The sequence below is a fragment of the Sinocyclocheilus rhinocerous genome, unplaced genomic scaffold (genome assembly GCF_001515625.1).
Source record: "Sinocyclocheilus rhinocerous isolate Xijiao unplaced genomic scaffold, SAMN03320098_v1.1 scaffold2974, whole genome shotgun sequence".
NCBI classification, from domain to species: Eukaryota; Metazoa; Chordata; class Actinopteri; order Cypriniformes; family Cyprinidae; genus Sinocyclocheilus; species Sinocyclocheilus rhinocerous.
In genome coordinates, this window is record NW_015647039.1 from 555,469 (window position 1) to 576,223 (window position 20,755).

Consider the following 20,755-nt stretch of genomic DNA (forward strand, 5'->3'; position numbering starts at 1 on the left):
ATCTATTTATATATATATATATATATATATATATATATGTATATATATATATTTACATAGTAGTAGTAGTAGTATATATATATATATATACATATATACGTATATAGACTGGAACTCTGAAGAGTCAAGAAACAGAACATATACTTCTGTCGTCTCAGCAGAGAACCAACAGATGGCTAAATTATCTTGACTTATTGTCCTATTGAATTGCAGCAGACACAGGAAGCCCAGCATTATATTATCCCTTGTGAGTCAGAATTAGCACAATGGCTGTGGAAGGCTTGAGGATCCGTAAAATCATGGGGAGAAAAAAATCAATAGGTGCTGTAGGGGTTAATGAGGCAGATGCATGTTATGTAGAGGAGTTTGAATGCTATCTGGACGGCTTAGCCTAATGTACATGAGATGGGGGCCAGACTGTGTTCTAGCACACGACGGACCCCCTGGAGACAGAGACAGAGTTTTCACTCAATAGACGAAACACGGACTGACACTCTCTAGCTATGGACGGCTGAGCTCAGTGCTAGTCACTTGCGTCAACATCGCTACGGCTTCGCTGTCAGGTGCGGTTTTATTTTTACCAGCGTTCGAATGTAACACCGCAAATTAGGATTTTTATACCAAGTAATGTGTAAATTAACAAGGGCTAACGCCACGTGAACCTCTTAACAAGCCGCCCGTGCGGTCTAGCGCTACTCCACGCTTCTGTGAGGACCAAATTTACCTGCTTCGTCGGCACTGATAATTGCTGACAAAACCAACAGTAGATCCAGTCGGCGGGCCTTGCCCAGCCCTCGGATGGTTAGCCAAATGACACGGCGCGAATAGCGGTCAGCGCTTCCTATTCTTTGCTACAGACAAAGGGAGACATTTAATAATGAGAGCAGGCCATCCAGTCCATCAGACGCCTCCATCACACACGCATTGACTGAACAGAGCTGTAAATCACAATTAGAGTGACATGTCTTAACAAGCCTGTCTGCCGTCCCCGCTTCTTCGCCTGTCATAGCATAAAACCCCAGAATTACAATTATATAATTAGATCATTTGTCCCTTCACCTAATTGGCACTGTGTCGCGGTGGGTTGTTATGCTGCTCCTCATTTAGGACTAATAATTTGTTGTTAAACTAATAAGATAAAGATGCGTAAATGTCAGAAGTGCATTTATTAAATCACAACGGGATCCAGGATATTAGTATATGGATATTGCAACCTAGGTTTACCATTTGTCATCTGAAGGAGTAATGAGATTCGTCTGTGACGATACATTCATTTGCGCCAAGGATTTTTAATCAGACGTATCTGTTTGGAATATGTTTATTTATATCTCTCCAAAGCAATTTTTCTGAACACCAGGAGTGCGAGATTCGATGGTGCACGAGTTTTAAAGCCATAATTTTGTTTATCTGAAAAACGCTTTTTGGACAATCAGATTGCCTGGTTTTTTATTTTTATTCTTTTTTAAAGATTTATTTTTGGCGTTTTTGCCTTTTATTGATAGGATAGTAGTGAGACAAGAAGCGAAGTGGGAGAGAGAGGTGATGGGATCGGGAAAGGTCCGCAAGCCGGGACTCGAACACGGGACGCCCGAAGCGCAATAGCACTACATGTCGACACGCTGCCCACGAGGCTATCGGTGATGACAGATTGCCTGGTTTTGATGGATTACAGCCAGTCTTTGTGCCTGCTTTGTAATGCAAATAAATCAAAAGACCATCTTCGTTTCATTAATGCACACACACACTTGCAGATTGTATGTGCAAACTCAAGTAAAACATGCTTGTTGTATCACATTTATGCATTGATTTGTCAGAAAGATCTTTATTTAAATGTGGCATGTGTAATTTAGTGTCACTGAATAACAGCAAAAAATGACTGTTTTCAAAAAGAAACACTCCCTGTCTGCCATTGGTCTGTGAAACATATGGCCCCGCCCCAAACTCATGGCATTAGTTGAGTCAGTTCATCTGTTACAGGAAAAAAATTTTTTTTATAAATAAATCAAAAATACTGTTTTCAAATAGAAACACTCCCTGTCTGCCATTGGTCTGTGAAACATATGGCCCCGCCCCAAACTCACCCCATTAGTTGAGTCAGTTCTTCTGTTACAGCAAAAAAAAAAGAATAATAAAAAAAAAAATAAAAATGGCTGTTTTCAAATAGAAACACTCCCTGTCTGCCATTGGTCTGTGAAACATATGGCCCCGCCCCAAACTCACCCCATTGTTTGAGCCAGTTCTGTTGTAACAGCTAAATAACAGCAAAAAATTCACTGCTTTCAAACAGAAACACTCCCTGACTGCAGTTGGTCTGTGAAACACATGTCCCCGCCTCCAAACTCACCCAATTGGTTGACTCAGTTCTGCTGTTGTCGGGCTGATCGGGCAGCTCAAACAAGCAGAGAAATATTTTGAAAACAACAGAGCCACGGTTTACACTTTGGGGGAATCAACCTGTAAATTTCTTGCTTTATATTTCTCTAAAACAGAATGTATTTTAACATTGACACTCGCTTTTATGATGTACATCTATATGGCACGACGCTGCAAATGAAAGGACAGTGCTTGAATGGAGATTACAGGGCAGATGGTTGGTAAAAATAGCAGTAATTTACTTCTTATATCATAAAGTTTGGTAGTGAAAGGAGATCAGGTTATATTAGTCGTCAAAATGGCTATGATATAGAGTAAAAATATCTCCATAGTATTAAAGAATTTAATGGTAAGGAAGCTGGTTTTCAAGAAGAGGGCCGAATGTAACCTTTAACATCTGTGACATTTTATCAGTCGGGGTAATTATCACCTTCACGTGACTGAACATTAATCAGCTTGGCTTATCTTTGAACAAAATTGAGAAATAAACAGCGGTAGCCAACATATACACTGAACAGGTCATTAGCGGCGTACGTTTTGCAACTAATTTTTAATTTCTCATTTGGTTTTAATAGTTATTGGGTCTCTCATGACACGGTTTGACAGTATGATGGGGCAGGAGGTCAGCGCTCTTACAGAGTGTTAGGGCACAGCGAGCGAGCAGCTTTGCTCCCTACAGACCTCATTAAAACCTTGAGGAGAAGTGGTGTGAGTCTGACCACTCAAGAGCGCTGCCTGGTTGAAGTTAAAATGCTCAGGCCTTCTAAGAAATGTTGGCAACTTCAAATATAAGAGGGGATGTTATGAATTTCTTGTGTTCTTTTCACCCCTGGTTTTGCAGCTTAGGATGTAGCAAAGTCAAAGTCTCAAGTGTTTTTGAACTGCTTTATACAATTACATACTTTATGTGAAGTTAGTTCCTGATACAGTATTTCTTTAACCAATTGGATCAGGCTTAGACCCAGGGGTGTAGGAACAAGCTCATATATTGAGTATTAACTAGGTGAAGTAGAATTGCATTATATTGCTTGCTTGTCAACACAACCATTTGACAAAATATAGGCTATGCTTGTTCATTTTTCATGCTGCCAACTACAGTTTTATAGTTTGCATGGTAGCCAAGTAATTATAGAAGAACATTATGCCAAACTACTGCTTTTCTAATAATAAAGTATGAGTTTTTTTTCTATATGATATCAGGAAAGTATCAGAAAAGTCGTATCACAATTTTCACAATTGTAGTAGTGAAAATTACTATTTAGAAAATTTAGTGAATTTTATTACAGAAATCAAAAACATGTTACTCATAGAAAAAGCATGTAAGTCATTAGTCATGGCAAATTTGTAATCATTTACTCACCCTCATATCATTCCAAACGTATATGGATTTATTCTTTATGAAGAACACAAAAGAAGGTATTTTGATTAATGTTGATAACCAAACAGTTTTGGTGATCATTCACTTCCATCGCATAGACAAAAAAAAAAAGTTGTCAAAATATCTTCTTTTTATGTTCCACAGAAGACAAAACGTCATACAGGTTTGGAACAACATGAGGATGAGTAAATTGTGACTAGTTTACTCCTTTGGGGATGAACCATTAATTTAATGCATACAGTATGTTTAATTAATAGAGCATTGACCCACCCAGGAATGAAAGTCCAAAGGATGTTGATCAAGCAATAGGTCCTTCTTGGCGACATCACAAAGTGCCCAATTAGGTACTTTGCATAATCAAATGTGTGTTTATAGGTGGAAACTGAGTAGTTGTGTATATCAAAAGCAAGACATGTTTTCACAAGGGGGAAATGCGTAGAGTCCTGTCGCCTGTACTCTAATTCGAGCAGGCTGTCTGGATCCCTCAGGGGTCCAGCTGTCCAGCATAGAACAGCTGAGGGGCTTCCCAAAGATCAGAGGCACACGCCCGGACCGCTCTGCTTGTGCAGCTGACAAAAGCCCAACCCCGACCCTCCGCCCAGCCCCACTCAGTTTGCTTTGTGCAACAGTCCTGGAATCCACCCCTATCTGAAGGGTTGGGTGGCACGTCGTGTTGTTTTAGCACCATGCTCTACTGGGCTCAGGCGTCAAGTCCCTTAACCTACCATGTCCGAGACACATATCTGTCATTGGAAGGGCTGACGAACACAGGCCTCTAGTGGCTCGGATATCACAAGCCACCCCTTGGAAAAAAAGAGAGGCTGGAGTCGTGACGGCAACTGAAGGCGTCAGTCGCAAGTTAATTCAAATGGAAGATCTACTGCAGCGCTGGTATATTATGTATTTGGGTCAGTTTGTGTCAGGAAGGCTGGGGTTGGCTCATCAAGAGCGAAGTTTCCCGTAATCTCTGTGTTAGGCAAGAAACAAGATAGAAGTTTTCTTATGGAAACAGTCTGGGATAAAGTGCCGGATTCATTTGACAATTTCTCTTTTACGAACTCTTCCAGAGTAGTAATCACAAGCACATGCAGTACAGCTCTGGTCAAGAGGAAGCACTTACGGATGTCCAACTAATAGCTGCCCCTCGTGATCTCAGTGTAGTTTCACAGGAAGCAAATGGGAACTCTGAAAATCCAATAACTCTGCAGCCAGCTCCTTTATGTTGTTCCTCCGGTCCTTTTCTTCCCAATCTCCATTGTATTTACACCGCCATCCGTTGGTATGCGAGTTATCCTTTGCCACTTCAGAACTGGGGTCAGAGATAGAAAATGAGAAAACAAGCCAGGGTAATTTTCCTCTGCCAATATTCTCGGCCGGTGACCTTCACCTGGACTGAAGTGGAGAAAGCCAGGCAAGTGGCGGCCAAAGAACCGAGGGGTGAGAAATGAAAGCTAAGAAAAGCGAAGTGGAAATGGAGTTTCCTGCCGGCTACACCCACCAAACCCAACGGCAAAGCCGCGGGAAGGTTAAATAACTCCGCTGCCTTTTGCAGAGCATCTAATTAAATCAAAATGGGGCAGTTTCAGGTTATTGCCTGTACTCATTAAGAGTCTGGAATCACTGAACAAACTTAATTCGGCACCGCCACTCAGCTGAAGCCTTTCGCACAAAATGAGAAAAAATGATGAGTAGAATTGCATTGGGTTTAAGCATTAGGGAAATCGCTGACACCTTCATATGCTAGTCACAGCGGTTGGATTAGTGATCATGTGTTTGACTTTAACTACTGTACTTCTATTATGCACAAAATTGCCATTTTACTTATGGGTTTAAGTGTTCCACTTGCAATAAGAGTGTATGCTGGCCTTAACACAACTATCACAACCAGACAATTTGCAATTATTCATACAGTTTATTTTCTGCTTTAAAACAAGAAATAAAGAAATCTTAAAAATTCAGACACTGATCTGAAGTTGTAATTTATAGGCTGTTCTTATAGATGCGTGCTTTAGATGTTCTTTCATTTTGATGTTCAAACAATGGTGATTGATGATCACTGACTGCGTGGGTTACGCGTTATAATCCGCCATCTGAATGATTCAAGCACAATTTGAGCGTTAGCCATGCCAACCCTGTAATTCCAGCACCAGGTTACCGAGTGGTAATTAAAGTCGCTTTGAACCCTTTTCAGTGGCGATCCTGAGTCATCTAAGGACAATAAACATGTGATTAGCATAAGCTTTTGGTCTAAATCTTTAGATTTTATGTGGTAGAGATCTGTTTATTTTATCCTTTATAGTTAATGATCAGGCTGAGTTTATCCAAGAAAATGTCTTCAAATGCAAGAGGAAGTAATTTAGGGGTGGCACTAGTCATGAAAAAAGTCTTTCTGGCTATTTCAAAAGGTCTTGACACAGGAAACCCATCAAAGGCAAAATGATACCCAGCAAAATAGGCCCCCCCCCAACCCGACCATTTCATCTGCTAAACACAAAAGATATTTTGAAGAATGATGGTAACCAGTTGACAGTAGCCATTAAGTCATTTGCTACCGTCGACCATTTGGCGAGAATTTTCATTTATGGTTGAACTATCGTTTTAAAAAACTGCTTCATACACGTATTTGAAGTACACTCTTTCTTATTGGAATTTTCAATGTGAACACACTACTTGTATTATTTAAATGACAAAACATCATAGTATAGTGCATAAGTACGTGAATCGGGACGCAAGCAATATAATTTAGGTAGCGGCACTAATCACAAAGTCCTTCTGATTGGCTATTTTTCTTTTTTATAAGAGACCCTGATAGAGGAAGCCTATCAGACGCTAAATCGAATTCAAAGCAATGTAAATAGGATGACAATCAGACACACACACGAACAATAAGCAAAGATAATAAATCTGTCATTAGCATTAGCATTTAAGCTAACTTGGTAGCTCTAGCTAAAGCTTTAGTTTGTGGTTTGTATCTAGTTCAGCTTAATGCAGTCCATGATTAGACTATGTTTGTCCAGGAAAAATGTCCTCAAATGCAATAAGAGACTGTAAAGGAAGCAGAGGTCATTTTGGCGCAGACGATCAATAGTATCAGATCCACATTAGAAAACAGTCCTTGTAAAACTACATAAGGATTCAATTAGAATGATATGGCATTGTCTTTGTGAACCTTTTGTTTGTGTCCTAGAGCTGAAGTACTGTACATGTTGGCCATGCCTTTCCAGTGCTGAGATTCAAATGTTTGGTGTCCATCATTTGAATATTACCCGGCTTTCTACTTCTCTTTGTCCTTTTGCAAACAGCAGTTTAGATTCTCTGTGAATCAATGGCTCCTGTTCACTGATCTGGAGTCAGGAGTGTGTTTGCTCCTCCTCTTCTACCACTTGTGCTCTGTTTTTTTCTTTTGAGGAAGCTGATTCCAGATCAGCACTCTTAAGGAGAACTCAGCGTGACTGTGATCTCATGAGTCATGTCACCTTTCGCACAGATTTTCTCACTATTAGCATAAGTTTTTGATCTTTTTCTTGCTGTAGTTTAGTGAATATTTAGATGCCAAAGAATATTTATGTACACAATTAGCAGCTGCAATTTAAACTATCATTATAAGGGGGGACATTTTTTTTTTTTTTTAAATCTAAAAAGAAATATGTATAAACATGTAATTATTTAATAATAATAAGACTAATAATAGTAGTGATTAATAATAATAATAATGTATAAAATGAACAATAAATAAATAAATAAATCCAGTTTATTTGTTTGTTTGAAATGTGTAAACATTTAATTATTTAATAATAATAATAATAATAATAATAATAATAATAATCTAGAGTGTGCAGCACAGAGTAACATTAAATGACTGGAATTTTTATGCATTTATTTATTTCATGTTGTATTAACATTAATTATTATTAATATTGTTATAGCTTTTTTAGATTTTTACTAAATTATGAGTATACTAATAAATAAATAAATATACTTTAATAATAATTTGATAATAATTATACTATAATTATACAAATGATTACACACAGTATATTTGTTTGCTTGTTTATTTAATATTTATTATTATTATTAATGTTTTTATAAGCAGCTCAATATTTTTAAATATCACAACAGCAGTATTAATATAAATTTTTCAACTATGCCTTTAATCATTTTCTCAATTGAATGTGAAAATTCCATTTTTGTCTGTTTGTGTCCATATTCACAGAGTTGCATCTCGCGTTTGGCATTTCTATGTGCACTGCTGCACATGTGCTACTTGCAAATGCGCAGCGCGGAGGTGCGGTCAGCCGCCTGCAGGACTCCTCCTCCAGTCCCAGTCCCTCTGCCGAGCTGTTTTCAGACCCGTCACATAAATCTCAGATGGCCGGAGCCCCTCCGCGGCCAAGGTCACCGCCGCCGTTTAACTGTCAGTCATCCGGCAGAGCTGCTTTTACAAAGCAACGTTAGTCAGCTCTCTGAGGAGAGGGAGAGAGACGGACATAAAGACACAATGCTAGAGAGTAAAGAGTATCGCAGCAACAAAAATACTCTCAGTTTGCCTTTAAAGTCAACTCAAAATCTCCCCAGAACAGTAATTATACTAATACACCACAAGTCTTTGACAGTATAATCACTCTCGGCATCCCGATAACGTGGTGTTATCTTCTCGGAGGTATTTATTGACCTTTAAGTCGTCGTAGTGGCACGAGCTGTCAGCGAGGAAATTGAATCAGAGAAGATAGCAGTCAGAAAATCCACCCGTCACCAGAAATGAATCCTTAACTCCGCAGCTCTTGCGGTTCGCCGCCACTCACCGTGCAATTATTGTAACAAAACGTAATAATGTACGATTGTGATGCAACAGTCACAAAAGAAATCGGGCTAAATTGAGTCTGACTGCTTTGTACTTCAGAGTGGAGATCTCGGCTTCTTTGGAGAGCTCTTCAACGCCCCTGCTATCCCACTCAGCATAATTATAGTGATCATGAGCGCGGGATGAGTGATGGAAGGAGAGGGAGGGCGATGGATGGAGTGGGTGGAGGGAGGAAAGGCGAAACTGCATGATCTTGTTTGTCTTTGTGTTCTGGCGAGGCCCTGTCAAAGCTGAGACATGCTACCCTACACTCGTGCTGTTTAAATAGTGTGTGTCGGTGTGAGGATTCCTTTGTGCACGATATATGCAGAGAAGCACATCTCAACTATATGATTCATTCTCAATAACTTGTTTTTAGGCAAATCGGTTTTGCTTACTTTGAAAATCAGTTGCAATTTTTTTTTTTTTCATTTACCACTGATTGGATCCTGTTCTGTGTGCATGACGTGTGGCATTCACGTTCATAATTGGGACACTTTTAGATATCAAAAAGTGTCCCAATGATGAATTCAGGATTTTTTTCCCCCCTCCAGATAATTCATATATAGGAAGTATGACAGATTTTACAGTATTATTACATTGAGTATTAAACATTACATTAAAATACATTAAAAAATCAATTAAATAAACATATATTAAATAAAACTACATACATTTTTGATATTTTTTATATAATTTCCACCTGTTTTTTTATGCGTTTATTATTACATGATCTCCAAACTATTTTTTTTTCCCCCATTGATTGGATCTTCTTCCATGTACAAAGTCTGCAAAACAGTTTTGAGATTAAATATTTGGCATTAATATTCATAATTAGGACACTTTCAGATATCAGATTTTTGGTTATCTGATTCATTTGTGTCTAATTTTTCTCTTTAATTCAGGATTTTTCAGATAACTCAGATATGGAATGGATGACAGATATAGAGTTATACAAACATTACGTTAAAAATACATTATAATCAATTAAATAAACAAAATCCATAAATATTTATGTTTTTTTAAATAATAAGTATGTATTGATATTTTTTTTATTTCAAATAATTTCCACTTTTTAATTTTCTATGCATTCATTATTACATTTAGATGCAATATTAATAACTGATTTTGGTTATCGGACTTATTTGGGTCAGATTTTGCCTTTAATTCAGGATTTTTAAAAAATAATTCAGCTATGGAATGGATGAAAAAATCTATTAAATGCACATATGTATTAAATAAAAATACATAAAACCATCAGATCTGTTTTAGTGGAAGTTTATAGTATATAGTATAGTATATAGTATAGTGTAGTAATGTATTTTTCATGTATTTATTTATTTTTTATTAAGGGCATTCCACTTGTTCTTTTTTTCCGTGCATTCATTATTTCGTGATCTCCAAACTAATTTTCCCCCACTGATTGGATCTTGTTCCATGTGTGCAAATGGCAAAACACTTTTGAGATGAAATATTAGGCATTCATGTTCATAACTGGGATACTTTCAGATCCAATATGTGTATCTGATTTTTGGTTAGGATTTTTTGGGTAATTCAGCTATGGAATGGATGACAGATAAGAGCAATATACAAACACTGCATTTAAAAAAAAAAATGTAAAAACATATGTATTAAAAAAAATACATTAAAAATGCAGATCAGTGAGAGCATTTTTGATATATTTTATTCAATACATAAGTGTGTATTTATGTAATTTTGATGTTTTTTTTATTAACGTATTCACACTTTTTTTTGTCTGTGCATTCATTATTACATGATCTCTGAACAAATTTGCTAATCAATGTTATGATTTGTTGTTATGTTATCATTTACAAGAATCATTGCACTGTAAATTATGGCAAAAACTGAACCGTAAATAAAGCATGAATTTAATGTTATATTTATTATATATATATATATATATATATATATATATATAACAATATCTGCAAGCACTTTCATGCCTCAGACAAAAAAAACAACAAAAAAAAACCTTTAGATTCAGTTATGCAGTGGGTTCATGTGGGGATTCTTTTGCAAATTCAAATGCTTTTTCGTCAGCAGAGAAAATATTATTTACCCAAGGCCTGCTGGCTCATTGTTGTCCTGCATAAGAGATTAGACCCAATGCTTTTAACCAGCTTCTTTTCATATCACCAAAGCAATTCACCCAACAATAACATTAACTCAGCCCTTGTGTGATGTTAATAGAGCTTCCAGTCCAAGACATTTATAGAGACGGAAGCTTGTCTGTTTAAATTGGAGGAGTGATGGCGATATGGGCGAACAACCCGTTGGGACAGGCGGTGAATCCATCATCCGTGGGTCACTGAGAAAGAGAAAGGGAATTGGGGATGGACGAGGATCTTAAAAAAATGGTTTTAACCCCATCCTACAGGTATTCGAAATCAGTTCCATAATTCATGTACACTGAGACGAAGTGTCATGGGCTGTAATAGAAATTCAGTTGTGTGTGTTGATGGACGTCCAAAAAAGTCCTTCTAAATCTGAGATTAATCCGACCCGTAATCCACAACCTTAGATGGTGTATGAGCTCAGTAAATGGTTTATCTCAAATCAGGTCTTGATGCAACATCCAAGAGGAGCGTTTTATTGCTAAGACTACTTTTTTTAGCCTCTTTTATAGTTCATGAGACAAATAATGTAGTTTGCAGTTGCAGTCACATTTCAGCTAAATTATACAGGTAAAAAAGGCTCATTGTCTATTGTCAGTAGTGTATGAAGTCAGTTTCAAACCAAGCGGCTTTCTATTGGTCAACACTGCGAATTTGCATGACCAACTTGAACCCGTTGCGAAATCTGCTTGGGGAAATCTTTCGTCCTCACTCAAAATTTCCTGTAGCGTGGATTCCTGTTGAAATGACTGGTTTTGGCCAAACAATGGTAAATGTGACCAAACGCTAGGTTTGAGATGTTTCTCCTAAAATTCAGTAGGATAACTAAACCAAATTAAAACAATTGAGACAATTGTTGACATACAACATGAGTATTGAGCTATAATATTAACATGGATTGCTGTTCGATCATTTGGTGATGGAATTGGAAATGTTTGAGTTCTTATTGAGATTTTGGACTTTTACACTCAAACGTTGGTATCTCAACAAATCTGAGCACAATTTGACACATGCTTTGCTTTGGAAACTCTAGAAGAAATTACTGGGATCTTTTTCTCAGAATACCTACATTTTTCAACTCATGTATTATTTGTATTATTAAGGACATAAATGAGAAGTGTTTATTACCATAATTCAAAAATTACTGAAGCAAGAAGGAGAAATCGATGAGAAATGTTCTTGTTGAGATCTCTGATGTTTGGTCGCAAACTTTGGTATCTCAACAAATCTGTGTGCACTTTGCTAAATGCTGTGTTTCAGTAACTCTAGTAAAACTGTAGTACTTGAGTAAAAGTCTCCGTTTGTTCTCCATGTAGTCTCATTTCCGTCTAGGAGCCACATTTGAGAAATTAAAGAGGTCTTGACTGTATGGGCTGCCCTAGCTGAAGGGATCTGATTTTTTGCAGTAAATCTCCAACCAATGGGATATTGTCACTCATTACATATGCAAAGGGGTTAGCCAATCACAACAGAGTTTATTTATAAATATAAATTTAAAGGTACAGTAACAAAAGCTTGTTTTTGGTGCAAGAAACCTTGAATACAAGTGGACTTTTTTTCAGGAAAGAAAAATACAATAAACGGCAAGATATGGTCTCTTGAAATAACAAAGCAACCAATAGGAAAGTGTTACTCATTTTATATGCAAAGAGTTTAGCTAATCACAACAGAGCTTATTTACATATGAAAGAATGAAACTACAATCCCATGAACCATTGTGAATGACACCATCAAAATAAAAACAATGAAGAAATATAAAACTATCAGTTTAAAGTTGTTGACTGTGTATATAGAAACAGTACACTTTGAGTTTATTGCAAAATATGCATATACCGTATATTGAAATATTTAGGTGTTTTGAGAGCATGCGAAGACTGTCTCGATTATGTCATTTGCAGTGCTTCATGGGAGTGGGTGGAGCTCAGTGCTCGTTTAGCATGGTTTGCTTGCTGCGACTCTCTGATTGCTGGAATTTTCTGTACAGCATCATGGGTAATGTCGTTTTTTTTTTTTACCAGTAATTCCACTGTTAAACGTTATTATTTAAAACATAAGGTGAAATAATGTGAACTGATGGCTTTAACAAAAGCACATAACATCGATTAACAGCCTCAGAGCTCACAGTAGGTCTGTCTTTAAAGGTTTATAAGTTATTGTTAAAAATACATTTCCCTATGGAGAAAATGAATGGCATTTTACTTCCAGAACTGTTTTTTTTTTTTTTTTTTGCTACAAGAAACCTTGACTAGAAGTGGATTTTTTTTTTCCAGGAAGGAAAAATACAATAAACTGCAGGAAATGGCCACTTTAAAATACAAATATTGTAAGACAAAACTGCACAATGCAGAATTAAATAATGGCCAAGAGTTCATCAAGGCCCTAGTGATAATTAAGGCCTGTCTGGGGCACCCCTTCCATTTTGGCTTTGGTGGTTTCCTGTAACAGCCCTTGTATTCACGGAATGCGCCATTATGAATGTTGAAGGGGTGAAGGGGGGAGGGCTGTGGGACAAGCTCGCAGTGAACCGACACATTAGCGTGTACGGCCTTGACTGGCAGGGTGTGTATTTGAGCTGCGTGTCAAACACGGAAGAAGAGAGAGAGCGAAAGAGAGAAACAGACCAATGCAAATAGCAGCACTCTGCTGTGACCTCGAACTTCTCCCTGCATACAGATGCTTTGAATGAATCCTGAGTTTGTGTTCATATTCAAACCCTCCCAGCGTGAGTGCAAGTGCTCCTTAATGTCAGCGCGAGAGCGTGTATCGATCTCAAGCTGTGCTCTGAAATGCACTCAGATCTGGCACATTTGGGATACTAGCTCACAACATGTGGTCAATGTCCCATGTTACATTTATGTAAGGACACATGAGGCAATCTGTTTCTGATGTTTTGACATGCTTACTGTACCATGATAATATTTGCCTTAGACGGTAATACTATGAGCACTACCATGATTTTTCATGGTACTCTTATATAATCAATAACTGTATTTGCATGAACTAGAATATTCCGATGTTAATCAGAATATGTGTATATTCTGATCATGCAAACATAATGTAAATGCATTAACTTGATCACTATAACCAGATTAAGCCAACATTATGGTTTCTATAATCTGAATAACACAGCTGGCATGTTCTTGTTTTAATCAGAATTTTAGGTTATGCAAACACCCGATTCAGAAAATCCAAACTAAACGAGTCCAAACAAAGATAAATCTGGGTGATATTAAATATACTTAGCAAAAATAAAATAAAACTTGAGACAATGAAGAAATGCATATTTGGAGCAGGAGATTCAATAGTTTTATTAATGTTTTAAGGTGTGATAACATTAGCGAAATTTCGCCAACAATTTTGCCGGCAAAAAAGGTACATTGTAGTTTCGTGATGTATAAAGCACCGTTCAAGTCACTTTCAAACCAAGGAGCTTTTTGTTCATCAACATGTCAAATCTGTTGCGACTGTTTGTCTGATCTTCACCAAATTTTACACACATCATCATCAGACCACGCTGGGCAAATGTTATTTAAAAGTTTTTTTATTTCTCTAACCATTTTCGTATAACTTGTCGTCAAAATTGTTGGCATGATGCCAAACTGGATCTAAGGCCGTATTTCTGCAACGCTTTGGCATAATGATATCAAAATGTACGTGTGTTATTGTCATCCAACACGGACTACACCAGATCAATTTTGTGGCAGTGCCAAAAATAGGTTATTATATCACATTACACGCAATTTGTATTTATGGGTTTCCAACCGCCAATAAATGTCTTTAATTACTAATTTTTTCAATTGGTCTGATGCTCCCTGCCATGCTATTCACATCATTTGAATTTCTCGTACAGAAATATTCCAGTAGCTGTGAAGCGAGTAATTCTTTTTTCAGAATAAAGGCTTAGCCAGAAAATAGAACTCAATTGAGAACTCTGTGCATGTAAACACGGTCACTGTGGTGCTTTATTGTAATTGACTGTGGCTAGTCTTGATAATCCATATTTTCACACACTACTGGGCGGCGAAGCATCATTTAGCACTGCCAATTAGTCTTCATTAGATGCAGTACTGTATTACACATAAAGAAAATGTGATTTGCATTAATTAGATGGGAGATTATTTTCAAACATAGACCTTGCTACAGGTTCTTAGATATATAGGTGTCAGTAACCTCACAGTAGCAAATGTTCCTGGATAAACATCCTTGGTGGTCTAGAAACAACATTCCAGGTTTGATTTAGGGTTAGAGGTTTAGATCTGTGGTTTAGTGGCTGTGAATAATCAGTTAGACTGGGTTTAACGATTTTAAGTAATTGATTATTGGCTGGGAACCTTAAAGGAACACTCCACTGTTTTTGAAAATAGGCTCATTTTCCAGATAAATGATAAAATAGGCTAACTTCCGTCAACATAACCAACGTAGCCACCTGCTTGCACAGGCAGCTTGCTGGGGACTATTTTCAGGCGCTGCGTAATATCATTGCGCCTGCTGCACCCATGGTACGGCAGCAAAGTTCCTTGATTATTACGCCGGAATGAGAGTATAGTTCCTAGCCATATCGGCCTAGAAAATCGCAACTTTTCATTTTCCGTCGGTCTTAGTACACGATGTAACTACAGAAGAGTCAAGTTTTAAATATGAAAAATATCGAAACTCTTTGGTAATTTTTGAGCGAGATGCTAAAGGTCTAATCAGATTCAATGATTTATGCTAAGCTACAGCTAAAAGTGCTACCGCCAGACCCGGAGATCGGCTGAATGGATTCGAAAACGGTAAAACTCAACTGTTTAACTCTAGGGGAGTTGGAAAATGAGCCTATTTTCAAAAATAGTGGAGTGTTCCTTTAACATTCAGGACTGAATTTTTTTTATTCAAACGAGGTCAGGCTGTTTTTTCATATCTACCGACATCATTTGCATACCTTTCTTGGTTTAATGAATACTTTGGATTTGTTAGAAACATCTTTATTTCTTCACTCACTATTTTGCCGTAGTATGATATATTTAGCCACGTTCATGGCTCATTTAGGCCTAGACATAGTTATAACCCTCTTGACTGAGGTTCTTTTAGGCCTGGTGGGAACAAAGACCATTTGAAACCTGACATCTTTAGCAGCAGCGATTTATTATCGTGATCTGGCATGAAAAAACGTACAATGGACATATTTATTGATGACATGATGACAATTTCCATCTGGCATTTTGTAATTCGGTTACATTAACCAAACACTAAAGTTTCTGTGAATTTTAAACTCCGGCCTGATTTCATTTGTTAAAACTATAGTCAGATACAAATTGCAACCCGCCAAAATAAACTTTAATTTGACAAAATTGTTTAATTTGACGAAATTAAGGCAAAAATATATTACTATTTTATAATTATAGTCATTATAATAAAGTTTATTAAATTATTATTTAGGAACATCCCATTTTTTCATTCATGTTTTAATTTACATTTGCATTTAGTCATTTAGCAGACGGTTTTATCCAAAGCGACTTACAAATGAGGACAATAGAAGCAATCAAAACCAACAAAAGGGCAATAATATGTAAGTGCTGTGACATGTCTCGGTTAGCCTAACGCAGTACACGCAGCAAGGTTGTTTTTTTAAATATAATAAATAAAAAGAAAAACAAATAGATAGAATAGAAAAAGAATAGGGAACGCTAGGGTTAGAGGCTCTTTTTTTTTATAAAAATAAAACAAGTAAAAAGAATAGAGAATGCTAATGTTAGAGGCTCTTTTTTTTACAAAGAAAACAAGTAGTAAGAATAGAAATAGAATAGAGAGTGCTAGAGTTAGAGGGTCAAATGAAGATTAAATTTAAACAGTAAACCTCTATTGTGCAGCACTTTGACAAAAAAGAAAGTGATTTTTCAAATATCATTCGATTACATCTTAAAAGATGAATTAAATTGTTAAAGTTTCATGCTTTCATTTGATAACAATTTTTGACAATAAATTTGTATTAAATCATAAAAAACAATCCAGAAAAAAAGTAAACAGAAAACACAGAATTGCTGAATGAATGAATGATTGAATCGAACATATTTCATGGGGCCATATTGTTAAAATGTTATGAATTAAACTGATTAGACATCCTTTTTGAGTAATAAAGTTGAATGAATTAAAATGGAATCCAGAAAAATTTAAAGAAATAAAACATTCCATAAGACACTACCGTTAAAATTGTAATAAATTATTAAATTGCTAAGGTTTTATTAATTCAGTTTATTAGATCTTTTTTATTTAATTAAATTTAATTCATTAAATAATTTTGGGGGAAAAATACAGACTGAATTTGGGGAATGAATGAATGAAATGGATTTCATAGTGCAATAGTTTATTGTCATTTTTGAGACTGCATTGCTTAGACAGAACTGTTGTTCCAGGACCAACAGAAAATCCGTAAACACATTCAACTTGGCAAAATCCCGGCGACCACAGGTGTGAACCAGTGGGCACCAACATCTCACTCTCGTTCCTCTCCCTGTCTCTTCTTCTAATTGGTTGGTGGATCGCCTTGAGGGACGAGGAAAAAAACGAGACAGGCACAAGTAGCGATCGCTTTGCACTAATGACATGCATATGCCACCACCACCACCCGTGGACATGACTATCCAAATGACACACTACCAAACTCCTACACAGCCAGCAGACGGCCTCACCGACGCCTCTCCGCTTTGCTTTTTGGATTTCTGACCTAGTTTTTCAGAGCACCGACTGACTGATGTGCTGCCCCTTTGAAATCTTGGCCGTCTTCCGATGTTATCTGAAAACACACACCCACACCTGTAATTGAGCGGCCGCGTCAAACGCAGCTTTAATTAACCCGTCGGCAGATTTCAGAAACCGCAGCGTGGGTGAATCTGGGTGGTGTTACGCCGAGCAGATGTTGGTGCGTTTGATTCTAGGAATCATCAACTGCTCAAGCGAATTCGTCATTAGCATGCTGTGATGCCACAGATTTAGCACCCGTGACGTCTGATAGCAGTTCCTCTGAGAGCCGAGAGCTTATTTCATTCACCCTGAAGCTTCAGCAACACTTGCCAATCAAGTTTTAAATTATAACACATGCAGGCTAATTTTGAGGACGTTTAGAAGCTGACGGGAGTTTTTGAGTGTTAAGTAGACTTGATTCCCATCCCTCGGGAGATGGAGGTTACAAACGAAATATTTTGCAATGCTTTTTTTTTTTCTTTTCAAGATCAACTCTTTACCCAAACCCCTCTTTTCGAACTATGAGACTTGCTCTGATTACTTGTAGGCACTTAAAATCTAGTTGTGCCATTCTCTTAGAATTTTTTGCATTTATACCATTTTAAAGAAGGTTTAATTTACTCAGTGTTTTTATTTAAGTTTTTGTCATTTTAGTACTTAAACAAAAAAAATCAATTAGAAATGATGCCTAATGGAAATAAGTGTAAGTTGAAGCACTAAAATGACTAAAACTGAAATAAAAACAAATCAAACTTGTATAGAAATATTTTTAAAAAGGCACATCCAATTACTGAATAAAAAAGTACTTGAAAAAAAGATACAAAACCCTTAAACTCAATCCAGTAAGTTGCCAAACATATTTTTTTATTGTTTTTTTCCAAACAGTTCTATTTTTTTATTCATAGTAATTCTGTACTTTTCTCATTTTTATTAGTTTTTGTTTAAAATATTTCTATATAGCTGTGATTTGAGTTTATTTGGTTTAGTAATTTTAGTAGTAATATATATATATATATATATATATATATATTTCAGTTACTTGCCAATGTATCATTTTTAATTTCTTTAAGTTGAAGTTGTTTAATTTAATCTTTAGATTTTATCTCAACTTTTTTAGTTACCGTATAACAGTGTGTGTGTGTGTGTGTGTGTGTGTGTGTAATACTTTTGCACATCTTATTATTTTTCAGAATGGTTTTGAACTAACCTTCAACTTTGTTATAAAAAGGTAAAACTATGTGATATTTTACTTATTGAAATTTACACACAGTCATAAGGGTCTATAATATCATTCACTGATTCATTGATTAATTAATTAATTCATTCATTCATGTTCATTTGTTTGTTCCAAAAACATTGGTTTTTCACAGATCACAAACTAAATCTAAAATCAGCTCTCTCATTGTGCGGTGCGATTCAGGAATTGTAGAACACATATAAAATTTGTATGGCTCATTTGATACAAAACTGCTTCAGATTTGCTATCTGAGATATTTTCGACTGCTCGTTACACCACACCAACTAAAAAAAGCCATCAGATGGTCTCAGCAGAGCCTGTCCCCCTCCCCACAGGTGAACAAAACCTGCAATTTCCTTTATCAAAAAGAAAAAAAACTGCCGAACTCAGCATCACCTCTCAATCCACTTCTGGGCCGTCACCAAAAACGGCGGAGCATGCAGCGGGAGTGATTTCAGCAAGCACTTACACTCGTCCTCTCCTGCTTTGTACGATTGGCTAAATTGGTGATACTGGCTTTGGTGGCACTGTAACAGAAGCCCTCATTGTCATCCTTCAGCTGCTGAGCCATTGTTGGATCCGCGTGTCATGGTTGTCCTCACTTAGCTGAACACTTTGCACGTAACAGCAAATGGCGTGGCTATTACATATCATCTTATTTACCGCTGTGAGACATGCGGACTCCCGTCAAGGCAAACAAAAACCACCACATGTTTGAATCTAGGCTGGGGTCGTTTCCCAATCCCACCCAACCCTCTCCCATGTGTCCCAGTCTCTCACTGTTCAGGCAAAACACCCATTAATATGGACCTAGTGGGCGTTTCTGCAACATTTTAAAAGTATTATTTTGTTCCAGTGTTAAAATATTGACGGATGTTTTGTGTGTTGTCGTTCCAGAGTGGTGAGTGGAAGGAGAGAGTCCTGCCTTCCCCCCTCCCTGCCCATTCCATCATCCGTAGAGCATCTTTCATGCGTCTCCCTGGGCCCCAATCCCACGTCAGGATGAATTGTGAGCAGGATTTTGGAGATGGAGGCATGAACGTCACTCTAACTCTCCGGCTGCTCATGCACGGCAAGGTAAACCCACACACTTACACCACAAACATTGTGTTTTCAGTGCAAGACGACCCTGAGAGTAGCAGCCCGATGTTTAAATTTCAAAATGACTCTGTGCTCTGTATAGAAACCTCTTATGAAAATATAATCAGACTGAAGCACAGTGTTATTTTGTTAGCAATGTAGACTAGTTTACGTGTCACAACCCATTCATACAGAGATGTTTTAAAGGGGTCATATGATGCTGCTAAAAAGAACATTATTTTGTGTATTTGGTGTAATGAAATGTGTTTATGCGGTTTAAGGTAATCGCATCATATGACCCCTTTAATACAGTCTCTGAATTAACTTGATAGTATTAGGAAGTGTGATTTTGTTTGCGTTATTTTGATGTTTCAGATTAAAATAATTATTCGACTGCTTCCATCGTAATTTTCACTGAAGTTCCCATGTGGGATTTTACATATTTAAACAATGTTAAACAATGTTAAAAAATAAAATGTTTTTGTAAAAATTGTATGTGGGTCAAAGACATTTTTTTTTCAAGCATCAAAAAGTTTTAGAATAAGAATCATTAGATGACATTTAAAGACTGTTTAATTAATGATCATTTTAAATCTTTACTAATCTTTACCACTATCCTTCAAACCACTAGGTTTACCAATTTGTCAGCAAGAAATTTTTAATCATTTAAAATACAGTAAAATTTAGTATGATCACTTATGCTTAATGTAAGTATATATATATATATATATATATATTAATAAGTACAGCAGGTCAGAATAAGTATGTTGTTTCATTTTTACATAAATTTATCGTGTTACGCTGAATGATGATGGGACATTATTTCACCCATATTTTCACATTTTTTTTCACAGATGTTATTTGAAAAAATTATACACTTTACTTGCATTTAATATGCTTTCTATGCATATACAATTTCTTTTGTGAATTTAATTTGATGCAGACCCAAAATGGGATGTCTCTTCTTTGTCTCATGTACAGTATGTAAATAT

The 20,755-nt window shown here is 36.6% G+C and overlaps 1 protein-coding gene across 3 annotated transcripts in view; it reads left to right on the top strand.

The window, feature by feature from the left end:
- The window catches only part of pcbp4 (poly(rC) binding protein 4), an 87,468-nt gene that overhangs the window by 34,663 nt on the left and 32,050 nt on the right, over positions 1 to 20,755 (top strand). For all 3 annotated transcript variants that reach the window (XM_016512750.1, XM_016512751.1, XM_016512752.1), the window contains exon 2: positions 19,581 to 19,760. In XM_016512750.1, coding sequence (XP_016368236.1) covers positions 19,653 to 19,760 — 108 coding nt within the window. In that variant the 5' untranslated portion in view covers positions 19,581 to 19,652. The remainder of the gene's footprint in view (positions 1 to 19,580; positions 19,761 to 20,755) is intronic.